Below are 23,674 nucleotides of genomic sequence, written 5' to 3' on the forward strand. Positions count from 1 at the left end.
CCAAGAGCAGTTCAAGATCCTCAGTCAGAGCTCCTCCAGAGTCAAGTTGAAGGTGAAAGACCTCTTCACAGGAAATTCTTGGCATTTTAAAAAACCATTCCTGGGGCCAACTGGGTAGCTCAGTGGACTGAGAGCCAGGCCTAGAGATGGGAGGTCCTAGGTTCAAATCTGGCCTCAGACACTTCCTAGCTGTGTGACCCTGGGCAAGTCACTTGACTCCCATTGCCTAGCCCTTACCACTCTTCTGCCTTGGAGCTAATACACAGTATTGACTCCAAAATGGAAGGTAAGGGTTTAAAAAAAAGAAAGAACTACTCAAGTCAGAATGGAAATTTATGGTGGTTTATATACAATAGAAGAAAGAAATTAAGAATGAAGGAGAGGGAAAAGGGAAGAGGATCTGCTCCAGCCTGGTCTGAGCTAGGGGGAGGTCAGAGGCCTCAGCCAAGGGGCCTTCCCAGAAGATTAAATATAGCTTGGTTTCCAGCCATGAGGCCACCTCCAAGAAGAAGGGCCTCCTCCCAGGCTGGTGCCTCCAGAAAGGTCAAGGAAAAGGGGAGTCAGCCTTAACACTCACCACATGATCATCTCAGAGAAGCAGTCTGAGGTCTCATGCTGGAGCTCCTCCAAGTCAAGTTCCACCACCAGAGTCCCTCTATATAAAGGCAGTTCTTTGCATCACTTTCTGTGTCTCACGTGTACTAATGGTGGCTTAAACTTGGCTTTTGGCAGTGCAGGGGATCAGTCAGTAGTTTCTCATTTGTCACTTGCTAGCACACACAGGTCATAGACCTTCCTCTCCCACACTTAATCCTTAAGTGGGGGGTGCATACATTCCTGATTGCTAAAATTCTAAAGATGAAGGAGGGTGGAGTAAATCTAAAATTCACATTTGTCTTATTGTGATAGAGGCAAGTTTCAGGCTTGCAAACCAAGGCTGGGGACCTGATCTGCAAAATCAAGGAGAATAGGACAAGCCTGCATGCAGACCAAGGTGATTATCTGTCTGTCAATCAAGGAGAAGTTTCCAAACAGAATGTTCCTGGAGGAGGTAGTTGAGCTGGCCAGGGGGAGGATCTGTTTCTGTCTCTCTCTCTGGGGTTGACTGACCAGGAGACTTTGGCTCTCTCTGAGATTTTCTGATCAAAGGAGGCAAGCCTGACTGAAGAGGGAAGAAGCTGAGAACTAGCCTTTTTAGCTTTTGTCCCAGGCTGAAGGACCTTTGAGGGGGGCTTCTGAAATTAGGCTGAGAGATCTTGGTGGCTTTGTGAAGAAGAAAATGAAGATTTTTAAACAGTTGTCCTCCATCTCTCTGGCTGTCCTAGAGTCACAGCTGTGACTGGAATGATTTCCCAAATTTCTCCTCTCCCTCATTATAGATTAGGGAAACCCTTATCCCTCTTACCTCAGTTTCCCATCCTGTTGTTTCCCAATAAACCCCTTACCTGAGAAAGAAAAAAGAGTATCTTTATAGTCCACTCAGTGGGGAGAGAGGAAGCCAAAAGGCTTCAATAAGTGGGTGGTTAAGGGAGGGAGTGAGGGAGGAAGAGGGTAGGAAATAGATTGATCTATCAGCCATCAACAGAGATTATAGGCAAACCTCAGAGCATTTCCCTGTAGTAGCATCCTTCCATCTCTCAGTGTCTCTCAAAGTACACCTATCCCCATTGTAACTAAGAAATCCTTGGTGTGTCCCCTACTAGTAGGAGCCCTCTAGTAAGCCAGAGTACATTCCAGTTACCACAACCAGCAATAGTTTACACAAATTATCATATCTATTACACTATGTAACTTGCCAAAACTGTAAAAATAACAAGCAATGAATTGATTATTGATTATAAACTGATTTGATACTCTACTTGTTGTGCTTACAAAGTATCTTCAGTTTATATAATTGAAGTGAAACTCATAAGTGAACTACTCTTCAGGACCAGGTGCAAGGACGCTAAGAAGACTCTTGTTATATAAAAATAAACTATTTATTGAGAGTATAAAGATAAAAAAAGGATTTTTAACTCTAAGAGATTCTAATTCCACCCAAATAAAACTCCCTGGTTCCACAAGGAACTGCTTCTCCTGTTTTCCATAGACTACACTGATCCTTCCTGATCTGCTTAACCCAAATTTTCTCTATTTCTACAATAAACTTAAACACTATTATCCTTATACGAAGTATATAATTCTTAACTTTGTCTCCAAGTTATAAAATAACAAAGTCTAGCTGGCTGAGCCTCAGCAAGAACCAAGTTAGGACTCTGAGCCCTAACAGACTCAGAGTCTAAACAAAAAACCAGGTCTTTCTTTGGTTTTCTCAGATATAAAAACAATTTATGAGACAGCAATAGACAGTCACTATCTTTTCCCAAGTTGGAAAAGGAAAATCACTTACTCCTTCAGGTTTTTCCCTTCTTTCCTTTTACCTCAGACAGTGAAGAGAGTGAGAAAAAATGTCACCTGCTCCCACCACTCTGAGAAAGAGAGTAACTGCTAACTCCCTCAGAGTAACAGGCACACCCAGAGAGCCTAACTGCCACAGAAAAACCATTAGACTGTCAACATTTGAAACTGACACTCTTTCTCAGCTCTGTTTCAAATTCCAATTCTTTCTCAAGCTAGCTTCTCTACTTCTTACCGCTAAACTAATGAAACAACACTTAATTTCTAATATCATCCTTATAGAAGCCACCCTAGGGTTCAATGTTTACCACAAAGAACCAGTTACCAAGAGCAACCTTTGGTTCATTTTGCTAGCAAGGGGACAGGATTGGGCTGTCTGATCTTCCCCTTTGGGGCAGATTGGAATGGCAAGGGGCAGCTGGGTAGCTCAGTGGATTGAGATCCAGGTCTAGAGAAAGGAGGTCCTAGGTTCAAATCTGGCCTCAGACACTTCCCAGCTGTGTGACTTTGGGCAAGTCACTTAACCTCCATTGCCTAGCCCTTACCACTCTTCTGCCTTGGAACCAATACACAGTATTGATTCCAAGATGGAAGGTAAAGGAAGGTAAGGGTTTTACAATAAAGAATGGAATGGCAATTAAGGTATTAAAATGGGCATTCAAATGGCCCTGTACCCACTGTCTCTCTCTTTCCCTCCCATCTAGCATCATATCCTTATTTGATATTCCACTTTCCTCTCCTTTTCAGGTTCCTATTCCCTAGTTTTTAAATTCTAATTTTTAGTGCCCATTTCCAAAGATGATTTCTCTCACTCTCTTCATTATCCATCTTCTCTTCCTGTTTACTCTAGACCCTTATTCCCTGATTCATGATCTCTATAATTGTCTGGTCTCTCTCTTTGTATTCTTCATACAATCAAAGCTTCCAAGGTACCTATTCTAGTCTCTTCCCTATAGGGGCATTCAGCTACCACTTCTAGGGTTTCCCTCACAGATTGTCCTTTTCCATTGTATCTTATTTCTAGAACAATGCCAATTATTATAAGTATCAAAAAGGACACTTCCCCACCACATCCCTGATTATGCATCCTACCACTGATTCTGTCCTATTGACATTTCTTTTTTTCTTTTTGAGCTCAGAGTTACAAAGCATCAGTTCCTGAGATTTTGTTTTTCTGATCTTCTTCTGGGTTCTGGGTGATCTAGACCTTGGAGACAGCTAAGGCTACTTTTATATTTAGCACATAATTTCTTTATTGGAGATGTTTGAGAGGTTGTGGGAATTGGAAGAAATGTCTAGACTGCTATCTACCTGCTTCACTTTTTTTTAAACCCTTACCTTCCACCTTAGAATCAGTACTATGTATTAGTTCCAAGGCAGAAGAGCAGTAAGGGTTAGGCAATGGGGGTTAAGTGACTTGCCCAGGGTCCCACAGCTAGGAAGTGACTGAGACCAGATTTTAACCTAGGACTGTGATGGCGAACCTATGAGATGTGTATCAGCACTGACACACATAGCCATTTTCAATGACACATGGTGACATGCAGACTCAGTGTCCCTGGGGAGCTTTGAGCCCCCAGCCATGGGTGGGTGGGTAGTGCTGCTCCATGCACTGGCCAAGGGGGTGAGGGGTGATCAGTGGGCAGTGGGCAACATTTAAAATGCTGCTGGGGTTTGTGGGGCTCCCACATGTGGCCATGTGGACTAGAGTCCCACCTGGTCTTCTGCCAGCCCTCCTCAGCCTGCCTTCATGCTGTAAAGATAATTTTAGTGTTGTGACTTAAATCTAGATTTAATTGGTCACCAAGGGAAATCTCAAATAAAATACCCAAGAGTCTGGAAATTTATGGTAATTTAATTAATATAGAAGGAAGGAATTTAAGGAGAAGGAAGGAAGAAGATATAGGATTTCTCCTGCCTGGCCTGTGTCAGGGGAAGTTTAAAATCTCCGCCTCTAGGTCTCTGAAGATTAGAGGCTTCTAAGAGGATAAAGTTGGAAAGTAAAGGAGGAAAACTCAGCCAGAAACTCACCACCAAACTGGACAATAGCTTGTAGCCACGCTAAGATGCTGAAAGGCCCAGCACGCAGCCACCAGCCAACTCTCCACTGCCAGAAAGGTGTCCAAGATAGGAAGTGAGCCAAATATATAGACCTTTCACTCTTGTGTCTCCTCCTCTAAATGCCCATATGTTTTAGAGTTCTCAACTTCTTTGATTAGATTATATCTTTAGAGTTACTTAACACTTCTTTGTTAAGTTCACCTTTTGTGAGTTTAACCTTTTTGTGATTAATTTGACCTTTATAGTTACTTAACACCTTTTTGTATTAAGATCTTAAAATAGACTTAACTTAAAGTTCTAGCTTCACTATAAAGTAAGAGTTAAGTACCTTCATTGTTCAATCAGGAGATTACAACTTTATCTTCCCCTAAAGTATAGTCTAAGTAGTGTGGAGCAATTTTTATATATAAAAGTAAACCATCTCTATATTTGACGTCACTTCCTCTCTTCGGCCTCTTTCCCCGGAGAGGTGGCTCTGGCTGGCAGCTTGCTAAGCATTCCAATATCTTGGTGTGGTGGCAGCTATTGTCTGGTTTGGCGGTGAGTTTTCCCTTGAGACTATACTGGGAGAAGCTGAGTAGCTAGATCAGGTTCAGGCATCTTAGCTGAGCCCTCTTGGAGCTTTAGGCTGATTCCTTTCTCCTTTACCTTCTAAACACTATCCTCTTAAAAGCCTTTAATCTTCCCCTTGGCACAGGCCAGGCGGGAGAAATCCTATACCCTTTCCCTCTCCCTTCTCCTTAATTTCTTTCCTCTATATTAATTAAAATCACCATAAATTTCCAGCTCACTTGGGTATTTTATTTGGGATATCCCCTGGTGACCTAAAATTAATTTAGTTAAGTTTACAACCCTAAAATTATCCTTACAATCCATATTTTCAATGTCAATAGAAAATGGATTACGGAAAAGCTGTATGTCCTGGTCATGGAGAGGAAGCTCTTTAAATCTGAATTGTAAATCCTTTTGTAACTTTTCCAGTGAATCCACACATGTTTCTTTTGGGAATGCAATTAAGGGTTTTTCTGCTAACAGATTTTGAGTTAAGGGGAAATGGCAGAAATTTTCCTCCTTCACTTGTTTGATAAGGAGACCTAATTTTACTTTAAAAGCTTTCACATGTGATTTCATATCACAGATGAGCTTCCCTTTTTCTTGAAGTTGTACATTGAAACTGTTGAGTAGCTCTGTTAAATCTGTCAGAAAAGCGAGGTGCAATTTCCATTCTGCATCATTGAGCTCTGTGTACTTCTCTGTTTTTTGAAAGCATAAAAGCTGTAATCTGTGGAAGTAAGTCATAGAAATGTCTCAAAATTCTCCCTCAACTCAGACAACGGACCTCTGTGTGGTAAAGAACATCTTTATAGGCAACATTTAGCTCAGATAGAAATTCCTGAAATTGTCTGTGGTTTAGTGCATTAGTTCTAATGAAGTTAACACATACCTCAATTTTCATAACAGAGTCCCACTTCAGTGATTTACTACATAGTAATACTTGTTGGTGAATGAGACTATTGGATGAGAATGGTTACATTTGTTCATCTCTTAGTTAATGTGAGCAATTACTCCTTTCTTAGACCCCACCATGCTAGGAGCACCATCAGTTGCCACACTGGCTAGTATAGCCCAGTCCAGCTCCAAATCCTTCACAGTGTGGGAAACCTTTTCATAGATATCCTCTCCTGTAGTTGTTCCTTTGATGCTTTGCAGTGCAGTAAGCTCTTCTGTGACTTCAAAATGGTCATTTGTCCCACAAATAAAAATTAGAAGTTGTGAAGAATCACGAACATCATTGCTCTTGTCGAGTGCCAAGGAAAAATAAGAAAGTTTTCTTGCAGAGTTTTGCAAATGATGATGCAAATTGTCTCCCATTTCTTCAATCCTTCGTGTAATTGTAGATCCTGAAAGACTAACTGTACTAAATAAGTCTGACTTTTCTGGACACATCTCTTTGGCAACAGATAGAAGGCACTCTAACAAATTCTCCCTCCACAAATGGTCTGCCAGTGCATGCCTATTAGCTTGGCAGCTTGAAAACTTGCTCGCAGTGATGAAATATTTAGCTGCTTCTGCTTCACAAAAGTATTTTGCTGAGTTGTTAATGTATGTTTCAGTTTTAATATTTTATCTTTTCTCACATCTCTGACCAAATAATCATATTTATCTTTATGTTGAGTTTGATAGTGTTGACGCAAATTGTATTCTTTGAACAGACATGACATTCTGGCATATCAAACACACAGCTCTTTCCTTGTACTGCATGAAAAAGTAATCATAAGTCCACTGTTCTTTGAATATCCTACACTCTGAGTCAATTTTTCTTTCTTGACATTGTTTCTTAGGGATTCCAAATTGCTATTAGTAAAATACCAACACACACACACACACACACACACACACACACACACACATATACAGCACTACAAAAACAATATACCAACAATAACTTTGCCTACCCAGAGGCATATAGACTGCACTACCCATCAATGTAGTCTAATTTGTCCATCAATGCAGCCTTCCCAGTCCACATCATTTCAGCCTCATCAGTGGCCATACTGGTGGAACTCCACTTTTACCTCAGGCTCACACTGGTGTGGTGTGGGAACCGGCATGATTACAGAGCAAGTTCTTCCACCACCTTTAACTGAGCTATTGTGAATTTTGGGGACTTTGGTACTTCTTTGAATGTGCATTAACTACTGTGTTACTGTTTTAGTCTGAAAATCATTTTGTACTCGCAAATGGCTGACACAGTGTATCACTGATTTTAAGCTATATATTTTGATTTTTAAAACTTTTTTTAAAAACTTTGATTTTTTTATTGCGTGTGCAATATAGTATCTGTGTTTTATTTTTTCTCTCCTTTTTGTATTTGAAGCATATGTCAACAATATTAAGATTTTTCTTTAACTTTTTTTTATTTTGCAGTAATATAAGTTTAAGATATATTTGTTTTAATATTAGTTTAATATTAATTAATATAAAATTAGACTATAAAATGATGCCATTGATTTTTTAAAAGAATTATGGGACTTTGATTCATGATTCTGTATGATTCCAGAAGAAGGGAATATACAAAAGAGCCATTGTACAGTGCTAAAGAAACACAGAGCACCTGCATAGTGCCTATGGAGCACAAGGTTAAAGAGACCAGATCCCAGTGGGATTGATGCAATTTTGAGCCAAGACAAGAGGACTTGAACTTGTTTGGGATTCAAGTTGGGCTGTTTAACATGTGTTAAAGGTAGGTCTTCCTTGCCCCACATTCTATGAAGTATCTCAAATTTGGCTCCTACAATCTAGTCCCTGTTCTGACTTTCATGGTGTGGCAAACTTTCTATAATCCTGACTACTGATTGGGTAGTGCATAATTTCTTGAATCATTTTAATTGGGCCCTGATTCAAGAACCTGTTATAGGTTTGTTTTTCCTTTACTTAGATTTTTTTAGACATAAGACTTTTACATTTTATATTTTATCCACAAATTATTTTTCTCTTTTATTTGTATTTTTTCATGCTTTTAATTTTTCTTTTGCAAATGGATTCATATACCTCATAACTCAGCCGTACATCCCTGAGTGTTCCCTGTGTTTGTTATTATTTACCTCAGGGGGGGCCAAGTTATTGTTGATTTAAATTTGAGCAATTTTACGTGATCCTGAGCAACCTGGAGGGATCTATGAGAAAGAACACTATCCACATTCAGAGGGAAAACTGTGGGAGTAGAAACACCAAAGAAAAACAACTGCTTGATTACATGGGTCAAGGGGATATGATTGGGGATATAGACTCTAAATGAACATCCTAGTACAAACATCAACAACATGGAAATGGGTTCTGATCAAGGTCACATGTAATACCCAGTGGAATTGCGTTTCGGCTGTGGGAAGGGTGGGGAGAGGGGAGGGAGGGATAGAATATGATTTTTGTAACCAAGGAATAATGTCTGAAATTGACCAAATAAAAATAAATACATGAATTATTCTTTTTGGTGATAAAAAAAAATTTGAGCAATTATAGTATAAGAAACTTGCTACCTCCCAGAATCCAGAATGCAGCATGAAGATCCTGCAGAGACCACATGCTGGACCAGAAGAACCAGAGTGAATGTTAGGATGTGAATTGAACTATGAGGGGTTGAAATGCCTTTGTTTTGAATGTATACTCTTATGCCAAAGGGGACTGTCCCCAAATTGGCTCTTTGTCAACCTAGTAATTATTGGTTTTGTCCTTTTTCTCCTTTTTCTCCACAAATTATTGCAATCTTTAAGTTGATTATGCTTCCATGATCCTTTTGGGGAAACTGATTTCCCAATAGGATCACAGGGGAGGTATGTATAAACGGAAATTTTTGAGCCTTTGGACTTCATTCCTAGAAGTCCCTTAGTATTTCCCAAAATTCTCTTTTCCTGAGTGCCCGCATTTTGCGTGACTGTATATAAGTGGCTGTAACTCCTCCCTCTTCCTCTTTTTGGACCTGCAACTGGGCTGAATTCGGGCAGTTCTTTTGCCCTAGATATTATTAATAAAACGTTTAAAAGATAATATGTAGTTATCGATTATTAATTTAAAAACCCACAGAACAAAGAAGTCACTAAGCAGGTAAGTTAAATCATTGGTTTTTGGTTTACTAAATACAGTTATATATTATAATTATATATTTTTGTTATTTAAACTATAAATATTATGAAATTATGGTTTTTTTCTCAAAGTGATACACCACCCAAGTTAGGCTTGATTTTTTAGCGAATTTTGACACACCAATCTCAAAAGGTGATGGGCACATCACTGACTTAGGACCTTCTTTCTCTAGGCCTGGATCTCCATCCACCGAGCTACCCAGCTGCCTTCAATCTGCTTCACTTCTAATTCTTGTTGCATTGGTTTTATCTGTGCAAAAAACTTTAATTAGCTATCCATTTTCTTTCATATGACTGTCTTCATTTCTTGGTCATGAACTCTTCCCCTATCCATAAACATGACAATTTCCTTACTTTCTCTACTTTGTTTATGATGTCACCCTTTATGTCTAAGCCATGTACCCATTGGGAGCTTATCTTGGTGTATATACATTGTGAGATGTTGGTCTATACCTAGTTTTGGCTAGACTGCTTTCCAATTTTCCCAATAGTTTTTGTCAGAGAGTGAGTTCTTGTCCCAATAGCTGGGATTTGGTGGTTTATCAAACACTAGGCTACTGTATTAATTTGTTTTGGTCTATTGTGTATCTAATCTGTTCCCCTAATCAACCTCTCCATTTCTTAACCAATACCAAATTGTTTCAATGATTACTGCTTTGTCATCTAATTTGAAACCTGGTATTGCTAGGCTCCTTTCATTCCTACTTTTTTCATTATTTCCCTTGATTGCCTCAACTTTTTGTTCCTCCAGATGAATTGTGTTATTATTTTCTTTAGTTCTATAAAATAATGCTTTGGTAGTTTGGTTGGTGGGGTACCAACTACGGAAATTAATTTAGGTTATATCCACAATGTTATTATATTGGATTGGCCTGACCATGAGCAAATAATATTTCTCCAATTATTTAGATGTCTTTCTTTGGGTAAAAAATGCTTTGTAGCTATGTTGAAATGGTTCCTGTGTGTGTGTCTTGGTATACAGACTCCCAAGTATTTTATAGCCAATATGATTTTTAAAATAGAATTTCTCTTTTTTCCCGCTTAATTTGTTGCTAAGACAGAAATACTGATGGTTTATGTAGATTTATTTTATATCCTGCAACTGTGTTAAAGTTTTTTCATTGTTTTCATTAAAGGTAGCTGCATGGCCCAGTGGAAAAAATGCTATACCTGGAGCCTGGAAGGCAAAGTTCAAGTTTAGCTTCACATCCTTACTGCCTGTGTGACCTTGGGCAAATGTTAAAAGGGAAATGAGGAGAACCCCTGGTCAGTATGGTTTGATATAGTTTGATTGTGCTGGTGAACTAACCCCCCCCCCAAAAGGTTTTCCTTCCTGACTAGGCAGAGAGCTGTTGGCCACCTTTCTAATATGTCTATGACGCAGGTAAGAAGAAGGCTTTACCAGATTTGGCACACCACAGAACTGGAAAATATTGGGTGATTAGGAAGTTTTACAAAACCTAATCTTCCTGGGAATATCACACTGATAAAAACCCCTGCTAGAGGAAGACCAATGTTGGTGGAATTAGGACTTTTGCTTTATGCCCGATTCTCTTAGAGATGTTCCTCTCAAGCCAACCTCCACCCACCAATCCTCTTCCTTCTCTTAAAGGATCTCACTGCTATTGTATGAAAAAACACCTTTTATTTGGGAAAGGAAAATTATGATGGGGATAGGCAAGAAGTCAGACAGGACTCCCTATGCTATATGCTATAAGAATTAAAAGGGATTATTTATAAAAGGGTTGGACTGGATTATTTTTTTTTTAATATATTTTATTTGATCATTTCCAAGCATTATTCGTTAAAGACATTGATCATTTTCTTTTCCTCCCCCCCACCCCCCATAGCCGACGCGTAAGTCCACTGGGCATTAGATGTTTTCTTAATTTGAACCCGTTGCTTTGTTGATAGTATTTGCATTAGAGTGTTCATTTAAAGTCTATCCTCTGTCATGTCCCCTCAACCTCTGTATTCAGGCAGTTGCTTTTTCTCGGTGTTTCCACTCCCATAGTTTATCCTTTGCTTATGAATGGTGTTTTTTTTCTCCTGGATCCCTGAAAGTTGTTCAGGGACATTACACCGCCCCTAATGGAGAAGTCCATTACGTTCGATTATACCACAGTGTATTAGTCTCTGTGTACAATGTTCTCCTGGTTCTGCTCCTCTCGCTCTGCATCACTTCCTGGAGGTTGTTCCAGTCTCCATGGAACTTCTCCACTTTATTATTCCTTTGAGCACAATAGTATTCCATCACCAACATATACCACAGTTTGTTCAGCCATTCCCCAATTGATGGGCATCCCCTCGTTTTCCAGTTTTGGGCCACCACAAAGAGCGCAGCTATGAATATTTTTGTACAAGTCTTTGTGTCCATTATCTCTTTGGGGTACAGACCCAGCAGTGCTATGGCTGGGTCAAAGGGTAGATATTCTTTTGTCGCCCTTTGGGCATAGTTCCAAATTGCCCTCCAGAATGGTTGGATCAGTTCACAACTCCACCAGCAATGAATTAATTGGACTGGATTATTTAAGAGTGTGGTCGCCAGGAATTTCATAAATTCCAAAGAGATTTATTTACAATTTATTTACAAATTGTAGAAAGAGTAAAGTAAGAAATCAGAGAGAGGATAAGGTAAGATATCTAGCCTAAATACTAAGTAATTTATTTCTACTTCCTCCTCTCCCCTTCACCCCACTCCCACCCCGCTAGGGAAGATTTAGTTTCAGCTGGCCTTGGGAAATTTCTCAAGAGGATAGGTCTTTCCTGAGGCTGGTCTCTTCAGAGAAAACCCAGCAGTTAAGAGTCAGCTTTTCACTCACCACATGTCAGTCCAGTCAGGAACAGTGTCTCAGGTACAGTCAGCAGATCCTTCTGGCCCTCTTCACCAGCTTCAACTCAAAAGCATGAAGAATTGAATTCCTTCAGGAAGTTGTCACTCCCTTTTAAAAACATTTTCTCTTGTGTCACTTCCTCTTCCCCTAATTTTATGTCTACCAATCACAGTTGATGGTAGCTCTAGGACTGCCCAGAAGGCAGTCAATTCTCTATCACACACTTGGGTCACAGACCTCCCACTAAATGATTAAGTGAGATGTTTACACTTTTGGTGAATGGATCTAAAATTGGGCAGATCTCCATACTCAACTTTAAGTAGGGTGTTCTAAAAGAAGTCAGGGGTTACAATTTAATCTTCACAGTCAGGGGAGAGTTAATTATTTTCATTTTCACAATCAGGAGAGAGTTAAATTTAATCTTCACAATGCCCAGACTATAGGTGAGTCCTCTGGCTTTTGGTCATCAGCCAGGATCAGTCTGAAACCCTTAACTTATTTCTTATTCTCTTATGATTGCTATCCTGAACTAATGTTAAAGTATTTGTATTAGTCTTTAAGATATAGCTGTCACTGAGGAAGGAGTTTAGTCTTCAGGACTGACTTAGCCCACCCTCCAGGGAGAATCCCTCTTGAGCAAAGCTGATATGTCCAGTCACTCCACTCAGATTTTGATATGGTAGAGAGTAGACACTAAGGATGTTGGGGTCAATTGGGAAATCAAGAGGAAAATTGATGGGATTCAAATCCAGAGATCAGGAAAAGCTGTTTGGTGTCCAAGACTCAGAAGCAAACCTCTTGTACATTGGTAAACTTCCCAGAAGTCCCCTCTCTCCAACATTCCAACTGCCTGTCTATCACTCATGTTTTTTATAGTGTTCCATTTCCACTCTGTGTTAAAATCTTCTCTTACATAAGTCATTAAACTGCTTTAATTTCTTTATATGTAAAATAGGGTTAATAATAGCACCTGTCTCTCAGAGTTGTGGTGAGGATCAAATGAGATAATATTTATTAAGTAGTTAGCTCAATGCCTCACACATAGTAGGTGCTTTATAAATGCTTGTTCTGTCCCTTGTTCTTTCTTCCATGAAATTACTACTTATTTGTCTCTCCAGAATTTTATATGTAAACCATCACATCATTTGCAAAAAGTGTCAATTTTGTTTATTTTTTGCCTATCTAATTTTCTCCATTCCTTTTTCTTGTCTCATGGCTAACATGTCTAGCACTATATTGGATAGTAATGGTAAAGATATATCCTTACTTTATTCCTGTCATTTTTTAAAAAGCCTAGTTTACCTTATTACAGATAATGATAGCTCTTGGTTTTAGATAGATACAACCCTTTCATATCTTAATATACATTTATTTACATGCTTTCTAGTATTTTTAATAATAATGGATGTATCTTATGGAGAGCTTTTTCTGCATCTCTTGATACAATCATGTTTTTGTTATTAATATGGTCGATTATATTTATAGATTTTTAAACACATTTCTCTTTAAATACATCCTCCTTTTCCTTTTCGCCTTCACCTTTGTATTTTTAATCATTTTAATTATTTCATTTAATATTTCTGAATTACATATAAAACATTTTTAACGATAATTTTCTAAGATTTTAAATTCCCAATTCTTTCCCTCTCTCTTACCTCTTCTCCCTCTTTGAGAACAATGCTGATTATTCCTTGAGAAGACAAGCAATTTGGTTTTTATTATACTTATGACATCATGCAAAACATTTCCATATTAAAAATAAACTTTAAAAACGCTTCACTTTGCACTCAGAGATCATCGATTTTCTCTCTAGAGGTGGATATCATTTTTAATCATTGGTCCTTTGGAAACATCTTGGATCAGAGTAGCTAACCCATCGCCACAGTGTATGCTGTTACTGTGTACAGTGCTTTCCTGGTTCTGCTCCCTTCACTTTGCATCAGTTCATTAAGCCTTCCCTGGTTTTCTGTTCCTGCTCATCATTTCTTATAGCACAATAGTATTCTACCATATACCACAATGTGTTCAGTCATTCCTCAAGGGATGGAGTCTCATCTTTTTAAATGAAATGTATTTCTGTACTCAATTGTGTGTGCACATATTCTTCCTTTTCAATTCAGATGAGAGGGAGATTCAAGTGTCTCAAGTGAGGGTTGATCCTGGAAGCAGGAAGACCTAAATTCAAATCCGACATCATACACTTTCTGACTGTGAGACCCTGGGCAAATCACTTAAGCGCTGCTTGCCTCGATTTCCTTGACTGTAAAATGGGGATCATAACAACCCCTACCGTTCAGGATTATTTTGAGAACTAATCGAGAAAATAATCAGGACCTAGTACATTAGTAGGCGCTGAGTAAATGCTTGTGCCCTTTCCCCGCCGAGAACTGGCAAGGGCCTTAAGTTGTCACCTAGTGCCTCCCAGGTGTCATCTATCAGAAGGGGAAACCAAGACGCTTCCGAGTGGCGCGAGGAAATGCAGCAACGCCAGCTGGTGGCTCGGGGCCCCGCCAGGTGCAAGCCGGCCGGGTCTCCACCGCACCCGGACCAGCTGAAGAGCTGCAGGAACACTGGGGTGAAGCCCACCAAGGCCAGCTGCAGCGCGGCCCAAATCAAGGGGCCCTTCAGGGCATACTCGCCCGCGGCCCACAGGTCTGCGCCCAGATCCAACGCGAAGACGCCCGTGCCCAGCGCCGTTAGCAGCGGGTCTCGGAGACGGCAAACCCGGGGATACCCCGGCATGACCCCACTTCCTCCCGCCTCCTCTGGCGCCTCTCCCGCTCTTGGGACGCCGTCGGAGAAGGGTGTCCCCGCACCTTCCATCCCGTCCCCTCCTATCCCCTGCCTGCAAGGCACCTTCCACAAAGTCTCCTCCAATCCCCTGATACGCCCCGCCCCTTCATCCCGTCCCGTCCTATCACCTGCGAAGCTCCGCCCCTTCCGTACCCTCCTCTTTTCTTCCCTTGGATACCCTTTCCCTTCTTCCTCTCCTCCCCTTCTCTGCCGGGTGCGTCTACTCCCTCCTTTTCTTTTCAAGAGCCACACCCCTTCCACCTTCTCGCGTGAGGGCGGACTTGAAGTGGGGAGAGATACTACCTTCTCGCCTCTGGGGCCGCCTCCAGAGGGCGGAGTCATCTATGTTCCACCTCCTTCCAGTATGGGGCTGGGCTCCCGGGAGCCCCTCCCTTCCCCAGCCGGGTCAGCTGTTGTCTGTTCTTAAGGCTCCACGTGCCTTTATGGAGAACTTTTATTGGAGGAGTCTCAGATTTCCCCGCAGCAAAGGGCGGATACCTATCCTGGCTCCACTCTCAACCGCATAATTGTGAAAGGAAACACTTTTTGCCGTGTAGCGGGTGTGCAGTTTATCAAGTTCAAGGCCTTCGTTGGGTCTTTAGTTCTGAGACCCTTTCCTTCAGGCGGATGATTCCTGGAGACCTTGTCCACCAGAAGTATAACAGTCCGTCCAGCGGCTGTTATAAAAAGAATTTTCCTTTGTGGGTTTGAGCTCGAGAAGGAGCAAGGAGTCTGAGAAAATGGGTGAAGAATAAGGGACACAGACAAGTCAATATTTAGCAAGGGAAGGCGTGAATCCCTGAGGACATTTTCTTTGGAAAGATAATGAAAGGAAAATGTGAGAACGCAGACACGTGGAAGCAAGAATTCCGAGATAGAAAGCACGTGGCCAAGAGTGGCCTTAGTAAAGATAAAAACAGTAGTGAGAACTTCAAGGTTGCAGGAAACAAGAGTTCTTAGATAGAAAATAGGATGAGAGTATCAAGTGTGAGAATGCAAACTCTAAGAGAGAAAATCATGGGACTGCCTCCCAAATTTATTTCAGTGTGGCTTGGGAGGTGCTCAATGAATATGTAATAGTTTAGATTGGATGGGATGGCAATGATGACACCTTTTGGGCGTGTTAACTTCAACCCTTGCTTACTCCATGCAAAATGTTAATGAGTTTGCCTTGAACAAAGGCAGCATGGCTAGGTCAAGAGTCTGCCCACAAATATCAGAGTTTAACCCTGTGTCTGATGACACAATATCCATCCATCATTTATATTTCTTAGATGTGAATATGCTTGGAAGGCTACAAGAAGCCACCTGGGCTACAGAACCTCCATGTCGTCACAGGTGTGACCTTTTAGAACCATCTAGAACTGTAAGAGACCTCAGAGGTCACTTTCTCCAGATTAAAGTGAAATTGGGAAATGTTTAACAAAATAAATCAAAATATGACAAAGAACACTGCACTTTAAAACGAAGTGAATGTGCAATTAGCAGCAACCCTTACCTACGGATATTACTTAAAGGAAGAAAATCCACAGAATATTCACTGGAAGGAGCAGTTTGGGAGCAGAGTGAACACAGTTCCAGGCTGGGGTAAGGAAGACATCTCTTTTGAGTTCAAATGAAGCCTCAGATACTTACTAGCTGTGTAAAAAATGCTGGGAAACCTATTGGCCTCAGTTTCTTCATCTGTAAAATGAGCTGGAGCAGGAAATGGTAAACCACTCTAGTATCTTTGCCCAAAAAACAAACCCCAAATGGGGGTGGTGAAAAGTTGGACATGACTGAAAAATGACTGAACAAGAAAATTCCCTGGAAGATCAGATACTGAAGCTGAAGCTTAAGTACTTTGACCACATGATGAGAAGGCAAGGACTCACTGGAAAAGATCCTGACATTGAGAAAGATTGAAGGCAAAAGGGACAGCAGAGGATGAGATGGATAGTGTCACAGCAACAAACAGGATCTTGGAGAGCCTGGAGATTGTGGAGGATAAAAGGGCCTGGCATACTATGGTCCATGGGGTCAAGGGTTCAAGTTCATTCAAGAGTTGGACATGAGAGTATGACTAAATAATATCAGTGACTCACTTTCTATTCAAGTTTGACAACACTAATCTAGACCAATCTCTTTTTTCATCTGAAAATGGGGTTTTTGGAGGAGACAGTAAGGAGGTACTGGGAGAGGGAGAATTGGGAAAGACTGCATGTCAGTGAGCCAAGTCAATAAGCATTAATTAAAAACCTATTATGGGGCAGCCAGATGACTTGGTGGATAGAATTCTAATCCTGGAGATCCTGGTTCAAATGTGACCTCAGATAGTTCCTAGCAGTGTGAATCTGGGCAAGTCAGTCCCAGTTGCCTAGCCCTTACCACTCTTCTGCCTTGGAACTGATAGTATCAATTCTAAGACAAAAGGTAAAGCTTAAAAAGGAAAAAAAAAAGATTTACTATAAACAGGGCAATGCACTATAAACAGTGCCACGCACTGAGAATACAAAGACCCTGCTCTCAAAGAGCTCATAGTCTAATGAAGGAGACAGCATACAAAATATGAATGTGCAAGATATATATGGGATGAATTGGAGTAATCACCAGGGGGAAGGCACAAGAATTAAGGGAATTCAGGAAAGTCTTTGTGATGAAGAAATTCAGCCTGAAGGACAGACAGCCACCCCCTCCAGCTCCCTTCCTTCTCCAGACAGCCAGGTGCAAATATGACAAGGCTTTCTACCAAACTGCAGCTTTGTATTGTGTCAAGGAAGCTCATCCCCTCCCCCTCCTGAGTAACTTTATGTGTCTATCAAACATTCCTGACATACCACAGTTGCACCGGGGTTGCATTGGTGTACATTCTGTACGTCAATAAAAGTTAAGGTTTGGGGCAGAATCGGGTGAATCATGAGAGAACCGGGGGAGAAGAAAAGGAGAACGGAGAAGAGACAGAGCAGGAAGGTGAAGGGGAATGAGGAAGAGACTGGCAGGCTAGGCACCACTTGGTCAGGTTACTTATAGGTTACCCTTCCAATAAACTTTATAAAATATAGATCTGGATAGAAATATTATTTTTAATTATTACAGTGTCACTTATTGCCTGCCAGACTGAGAGACACATGATGATATTTACTTAATACTATAGAATATGGAAATCCCTTTTTCTGAGTATAAAAATGCCTATACTACTGTGTAATTAAAATGGTTTAGGTCATAAACTGTAAGAGTTAAAATAGTTGGTTGTCATAAACTGTACTGATTAAAAGAGTGAAAGATATAAATTGTAGTACATATAAGAGTGGATGTAAATTGTGACCACAGAAAATATGTTTTCACTGCAGTGTCTTGTTTTTAAATCAATATATAAGGTGGTCGCCAGGGAAATATTCCCAATTATGAAATATGCCCAAGTCAACTGGGTTTTATAGAGATTTTTAATTAATACAATGAGGAATTTAAAGAAAGAGAGAAAGAGTAAGAAAGGAATAAGTATGAAGGGCCTTAAGACAACATGGCCTAGACCTGAGTCTTAAGAGAAAGAGATCAGTCAGTCCTTAATCACTCACCACAAGATCTGTCCAAGCAAGGATTCTAGTGCCACCAGTTCAGCCAGCCATCAGACTCTCTTCAGAGCCTCCTTAGAGACTGTTTCTTTTTAAGAGCCTGTCATCTCCTTATATAGGGAATTTTCTCCTATGTCACCTCCCCTAAGTTCTTCCATCTACCAATCACAGTAGACATTTTTCAAAAGACAGACCATTCTTAGTCCACACCTAAGAAGGTGTAAATTTTTGAGTAATTTACACCAGGAAAGCTCTGAGTAAGTTTATCAGCTCTTTGTTCCTTGTAAATTCACAAGTTTCTTGACCTTTATAGGTACTTATCTTAAGAACTTTTTGCCTTATTATAAGTATGGCTTTAAGTACTTTTCATTGTTCAGAAAAGAGTTTACAACTTTATCTTCCCCTAGGACAGACTTAAGTAAGTGAAGTAGAGTTCTCACATTCCTGATCCAAGTAGAGTTCACTGCCCAAATGGGGGAATGGTCTTAATCCAATCTTATGAAGTAGGGTCTGGGAATTTTTAAGGTTCACAACTGTCAGGGTCTATTTACCAGGGGGCTGGCCCCCGGTGGGAAGGGAGAATAGGGGTCTGAGTGGTTGAAGTGAAAGCAGGACCAAGGGGCAAGTTGGATTCAACTTCCTTTATTGTCAGTCATGCTTACACATATATAGAGGGATTGTGCTAGGCAATTAAGGAAATAGAAGAAGGGCATGTGATTCTTCAAAGCAATTAAGGATTACATGATAGGAAGTGGGATAAACACAAATGTTCCATATGGTCAAGGAAATGTCAAACTATTTTGGTGTACATATATCAAAAGATACATGGGTTATTTTAGTCTGAGTAATTAACAGTCATATAATGATACACTTCAAAGAAGACTCCTTGTCCAAGGAAATACAGCTCAAGGTTTTATGGTTATAAAGCCTAATTGAGGGACAGTACCAGGAAGCTTCATCATAATTATGGCATTCTTGAGCCTTCGTTTTTTAAGGTTATTTTGTGGTCTGCCAGCAGTTGGTCTGAGATAAGAATCAGAAGTTTTGTGCATTATAAAGATTTTGTCCTTGCAGAAATCTTGCCAGAACATAACTGCCTCTCTCTGAGACTTCCCTTTCTGGTTTCTTGCCTCAGTGGGCCAAGACTGACTTAAGGCTCTGTCATGCCACAAATACTCAGGGCCCATCGGGAATATATGATCTCCTCCCTCTGGGTCCAGCATAATAAAGTTCTTTCTTCATCCCAAGTGCTGAATGAGTTTCCTGTACCAGACTCTGATAATTTTCCATAACAGTCTCATAAAGATTTGATCAGATGAAACCCCATCATCACACAGAAGAGGAGCAGGGACCCTGACAGTCCACAAGAGGAGCTGAGCTGCTTGATGCACCTTTCATACTTTGCAAAGTCCACCTCCTTTATGGCACACAAATGCTCTTCCCGGCAGTGCCGGTGACAAAGGCTGAGGTCATAATTGACAGAGTTGAACTTGTAGTATTTCTGCAGAAACTGGCTATCCGAGGAGATCTTTTCCAACACCCGATGCATGGAAGCTGCCGAGCCATCTTGGACATGGAAGGCTTCAGTCAGTCGGTATTCTTTCTCCCACTTTGGGGAATGAAGGTTGGCATGGGTGAGATTTAAATAATAGGTCACCATGTCCTGAAGGGACAAGAACAGAAGCAGAAGTCAGCCATCAGCTGGTGAAGGACTGAGTAATCAAATACCTCTATCTCCCTCCTCCACTTACTCCCCCTCAAATGTCTGTAGCACTTAATGCTGAGACTCAACAGGTCTGTGACAATAACAATAATAATAGCAGCTAACATTTATTTAGTGTTAACTATGCCAGGCACTGTGTAGAATTTGAAACTGGGACTCTCTCATTCTATGTACCAGCACTGCACACTCTTGGCCATGCTGCTTCCCAGAAGGGGCTGATGGTGGTCAAAGCGATTGAGCTTTGATATTGAGGATCCCCTTTGAGCAGCAGAACAGAGGGATGGGATGGTCATCATCTGAGCTAGAAGAACCCAGCTGGAAGTCCCTTTAGAAGGGCTCTCTGATCACAAGGGACAGGAGGACTGGGGGGAGGGGAACAACAGCTTTCAATTAACTTCATTGGTAGGGCTTCTCTCCACTCCAAATCCACTCAAACTCTCTTATCCTCAATGTTCTCACCCATGAAATGGGGACAATAATAGCACCTACTTCACAAAGGTCACTGTGAGGATCAAATGAGATTATGTGTGTATGGTGCTTTGCAAACCTTAAATGTTGCAGCATTATCAGCTCCTTTCAAAAGGCATGAAGAACAGCAAGAAACACCACAGGATGGGAAGAAGGCACAGGTCTTGATTTGCAACAAAAGGGAAAAGAATGGAGCCTGCACACTCTAGGCCAAATGACCCTGACACTGAGTCCTAATTTCTCTCCTGAGCTCCAGTTACACATCACAAACTGCCTAGTAGGCATTTTTCAATGGATGCCCCAAAGGAATCTCAAACTTAATCTGTTCAAAACAAACTCTGTACATCTCCCCACAAACCTTCCTTTTTCAAACTTGCACCACCATTCTTCCAGACACCCGGGGTCAAAACCTCAGGGTCACCCTGGACTCCTCCCTCTCACTCATCTGGCACAGCCAGTCATTTGCCAAATCTTGCTTCAGCTTGACATTTCTTGTATGGGACCCCTTCTCTCTACTCTACATTTGGGGCCTCATCACCTTTTGCCTCAACAATTCTAATAGCTTCCCAATTGATCTCCCCTTTTCAAGTTCTTCCCCTCAAATCTATTCTCTACACAGCTTCCAGTTCTTTTTCCTTCTTTATTTTTTTTTTTTGTTTAAACTCTTACTTTCTGTCCTAGTATCAGTTCTAAGACAGAAGAGTGGCAAGAGTGAGACCATTGGAGTTAAGTGATTGGCCCAGGGTCACACAGCTAGGAAGTTCCTGAGTCCAGATGTGAACCCAGGACCTCCCATTTCTAGGCCTAGCTCTCTATCCATTGAGCCACCTAACAGCTTCTGACCTATACTTTAAAAAAATTACCTTGATGGTTTTTCGGAGGAAGGGAAACTTATTGGGAGATTCCCACAACCTCTTGTTTCCAGGTCTGGCTCTCAATCCATGGAGCCACCTAGCTGTCCCCAATTACCAGGTTTTGTAGAGTTTTCCTCTACCACATATCTTGCATCCATCCCATTCCCTATGCTCATGTGACTTCCATCCAAACTCAGGCTCTCATTATCTCTCCTGGATTATTGCAATAGCTTCTTAATTAGTCTCATGCCTCTAATTTCTCTCTTCTACAACCTATCCTCAGACTTGTCAAATGGTCTTCCCAAAGCACGGGTCTGTTCATACCTTTCTCTTGCTCAAAAGCATTCTGGGTGTCCCTATTGCCTCTTGTAAGGGGAAATTTTAGGGTTATGATTTAATCTAAATTTAATTGGTTGCCAGGGAAAAATCCCAAATAAAATATTCAAGTCAGTTTGGAAATTTTATGGTGGTTTAATTAATATAGAGGGAAGGAATTAAGAAGAAGAGAGAGGGAAGAGATATAGGATTTTTCCCACCTAGCCTGTGCCAGGGGGAGTTCAAAGACCTCTGCCACAAGGTCTCTTCAGAAGATTAGAGGCTTCCTAAGAGGATAGTGTTTTGGAAGGTAAAGGAGAAAAGAATCAGCCTAAACTCTGAGAGAGCTCAGGGAAGACACCTCACCTGAACTAGGTTACTAAACTTCCCCCAGTAGTGTATCAAGGACACTCACCACCAAACCCGGACAATAGCTTCCACTATGCCAAGATGCCAAGATGCTCAGCACGCTGCCACCAGCCACCTCTCCGTGCAAAGAGAGCCAGAGAGAGGAAGGGATGCCAAATATATAGACTGTTTTTACATCACTTTCCTGCATCTCACATGTACCAATGGTAGGTTAAGCTTGACTTAGGAAAGCCCAGGGGTCTGTCAGTTGTTTCTGATTTGTTATTTGCTAGCACATGTCCATCATAGGCCATCCTTCTCAATACTTAATCCTTAAGTAGGGGTGTAGATATTCCTGTTTTGTTAGACTAAGCAGCGTGGAGTAAATCTAAAATTCACACTCTAAATGGAAATACCAGCTTCTTAGCTTGGAATTTAAAGCCCTTCATAATCTGGCTCCCACGTTCTTCCTACATTTGTAAGGGTTAAAATTACGGTTGAGACTGAATGTAATAATTATATTTGGTCACCAAGGATTTTATTTATAAAATCCTAATGAAACACCCAAACTCAGCTGGAAATTTTATGGTGATTTAATTGATATAGTGGAGGAGATTAAGAAGAAGGAAGAAGGAAGGGGCTAGTACTGGGCGGTGTAAACCTCAAAATTCCTTAGACTTATAAATGTTGGAAATTTCACCATTGGGTTATTTCATACTTGGAAAATTTCTTACTGATAGTCTATTGGAATGGGAACCCCATTGGCATGGGAGGTTCCTTCTCTTCCCTTCTTAAGATTACTTTAGGACAGAAACCTTTTGCTGAACAATGGAAAGGACTTTGACCTATGCTTAAGCATAGAACAGGAATTTCTTTGAGTCATGATTGATTTTAGAATTGATACAATGGAGATACTTGGAATCAATCTCCACCCTATTCAGTCCTAACAGGATTGAGTAAGGGCTGCAGCCTAGATCAAAATTTAATTATTCCAATCTCTACCCTACTCAGGTTAACAGGATTTAGAAAGGGCTGTAGCAAAGGAGCAAAGATTTAATCATTTGAAAATATGACCTTCAACAGACATGTGCAAAAGCCAGAAACCTCTGGGCGGTCCTGGGTTAAGCTAGAGCCTCCATTGGCACAGGGAAATTGATGAACAGTGATTGGTAGATGTGAGGACTGAGGGGAGGCAACTTGGAGGGTTTCCTTAAAGATAGGGGGTCTGGAGACTCCGGGGGGAGGGGGAGTAGTTGGTCGGTGTGGTTCGTGTGGGCTCTGAGAAGCTTGCGCTGAAGGAAGCTGAAGGTGGGGGCCTCTGAGACTGTTTCTCCATTTTGGTCACGTGAGTAATAGGGACTGATCTCTTTCTTTTTTCCCAGCTATCTAAGGGCTTGGGCCTTTTGGCCCAGCCTAAACAGAAGGGGTATTTAAGCCCTATTTCCTTCTCTCCCTTTTCTCTCTCTCTATCTCTAATTACTTCCTCCTATTGTAATTAAACTCCATAAAGATTGACGGCTGACTTAAGTTTTCATTTAGGAATTACATTGCTGATTCCTTGGCGACCTTAAATTAATATATATCAGTCTTTTAAAGTGATTCCCTTGTAACAGCGGGAAGATTAGGAGATCTATAAAGTAAGGTTTTGAGTATGAAGGAGGGAAGAATCAGCCTGACCTCAAAAGGGTCT

At 40.9% G+C, this 23,674-nt stretch overlaps 1 protein-coding gene across 1 annotated transcript in view; it reads right to left on the reverse strand.

Moving 5' to 3' along the window:
* Window positions 1-18,898: 18,898 nt before the first annotated feature.
* The window catches only part of LOC100019992 (acid sphingomyelinase-like phosphodiesterase 3b), a 57,288-nt gene continuing 52,512 nt past the window's right edge, over window positions 18,899-23,674 (reverse strand). Inside the window, exon 11 of the mRNA XM_016422125.2 lies at window positions 18,899-19,939. Coding sequence (XP_016277611.2) covers window positions 19,574-19,939 — 366 coding nt within the window. The 3' untranslated portion in view covers window positions 18,899-19,573. The remainder of the gene's footprint in view (window positions 19,940-23,674) is intronic.

Source organism: Monodelphis domestica, chromosome 4 (genome assembly GCF_027887165.1).
Source record: "Monodelphis domestica isolate mMonDom1 chromosome 4, mMonDom1.pri, whole genome shotgun sequence".
NCBI classification, from domain to species: Eukaryota; Metazoa; Chordata; class Mammalia; order Didelphimorphia; family Didelphidae; genus Monodelphis; species Monodelphis domestica.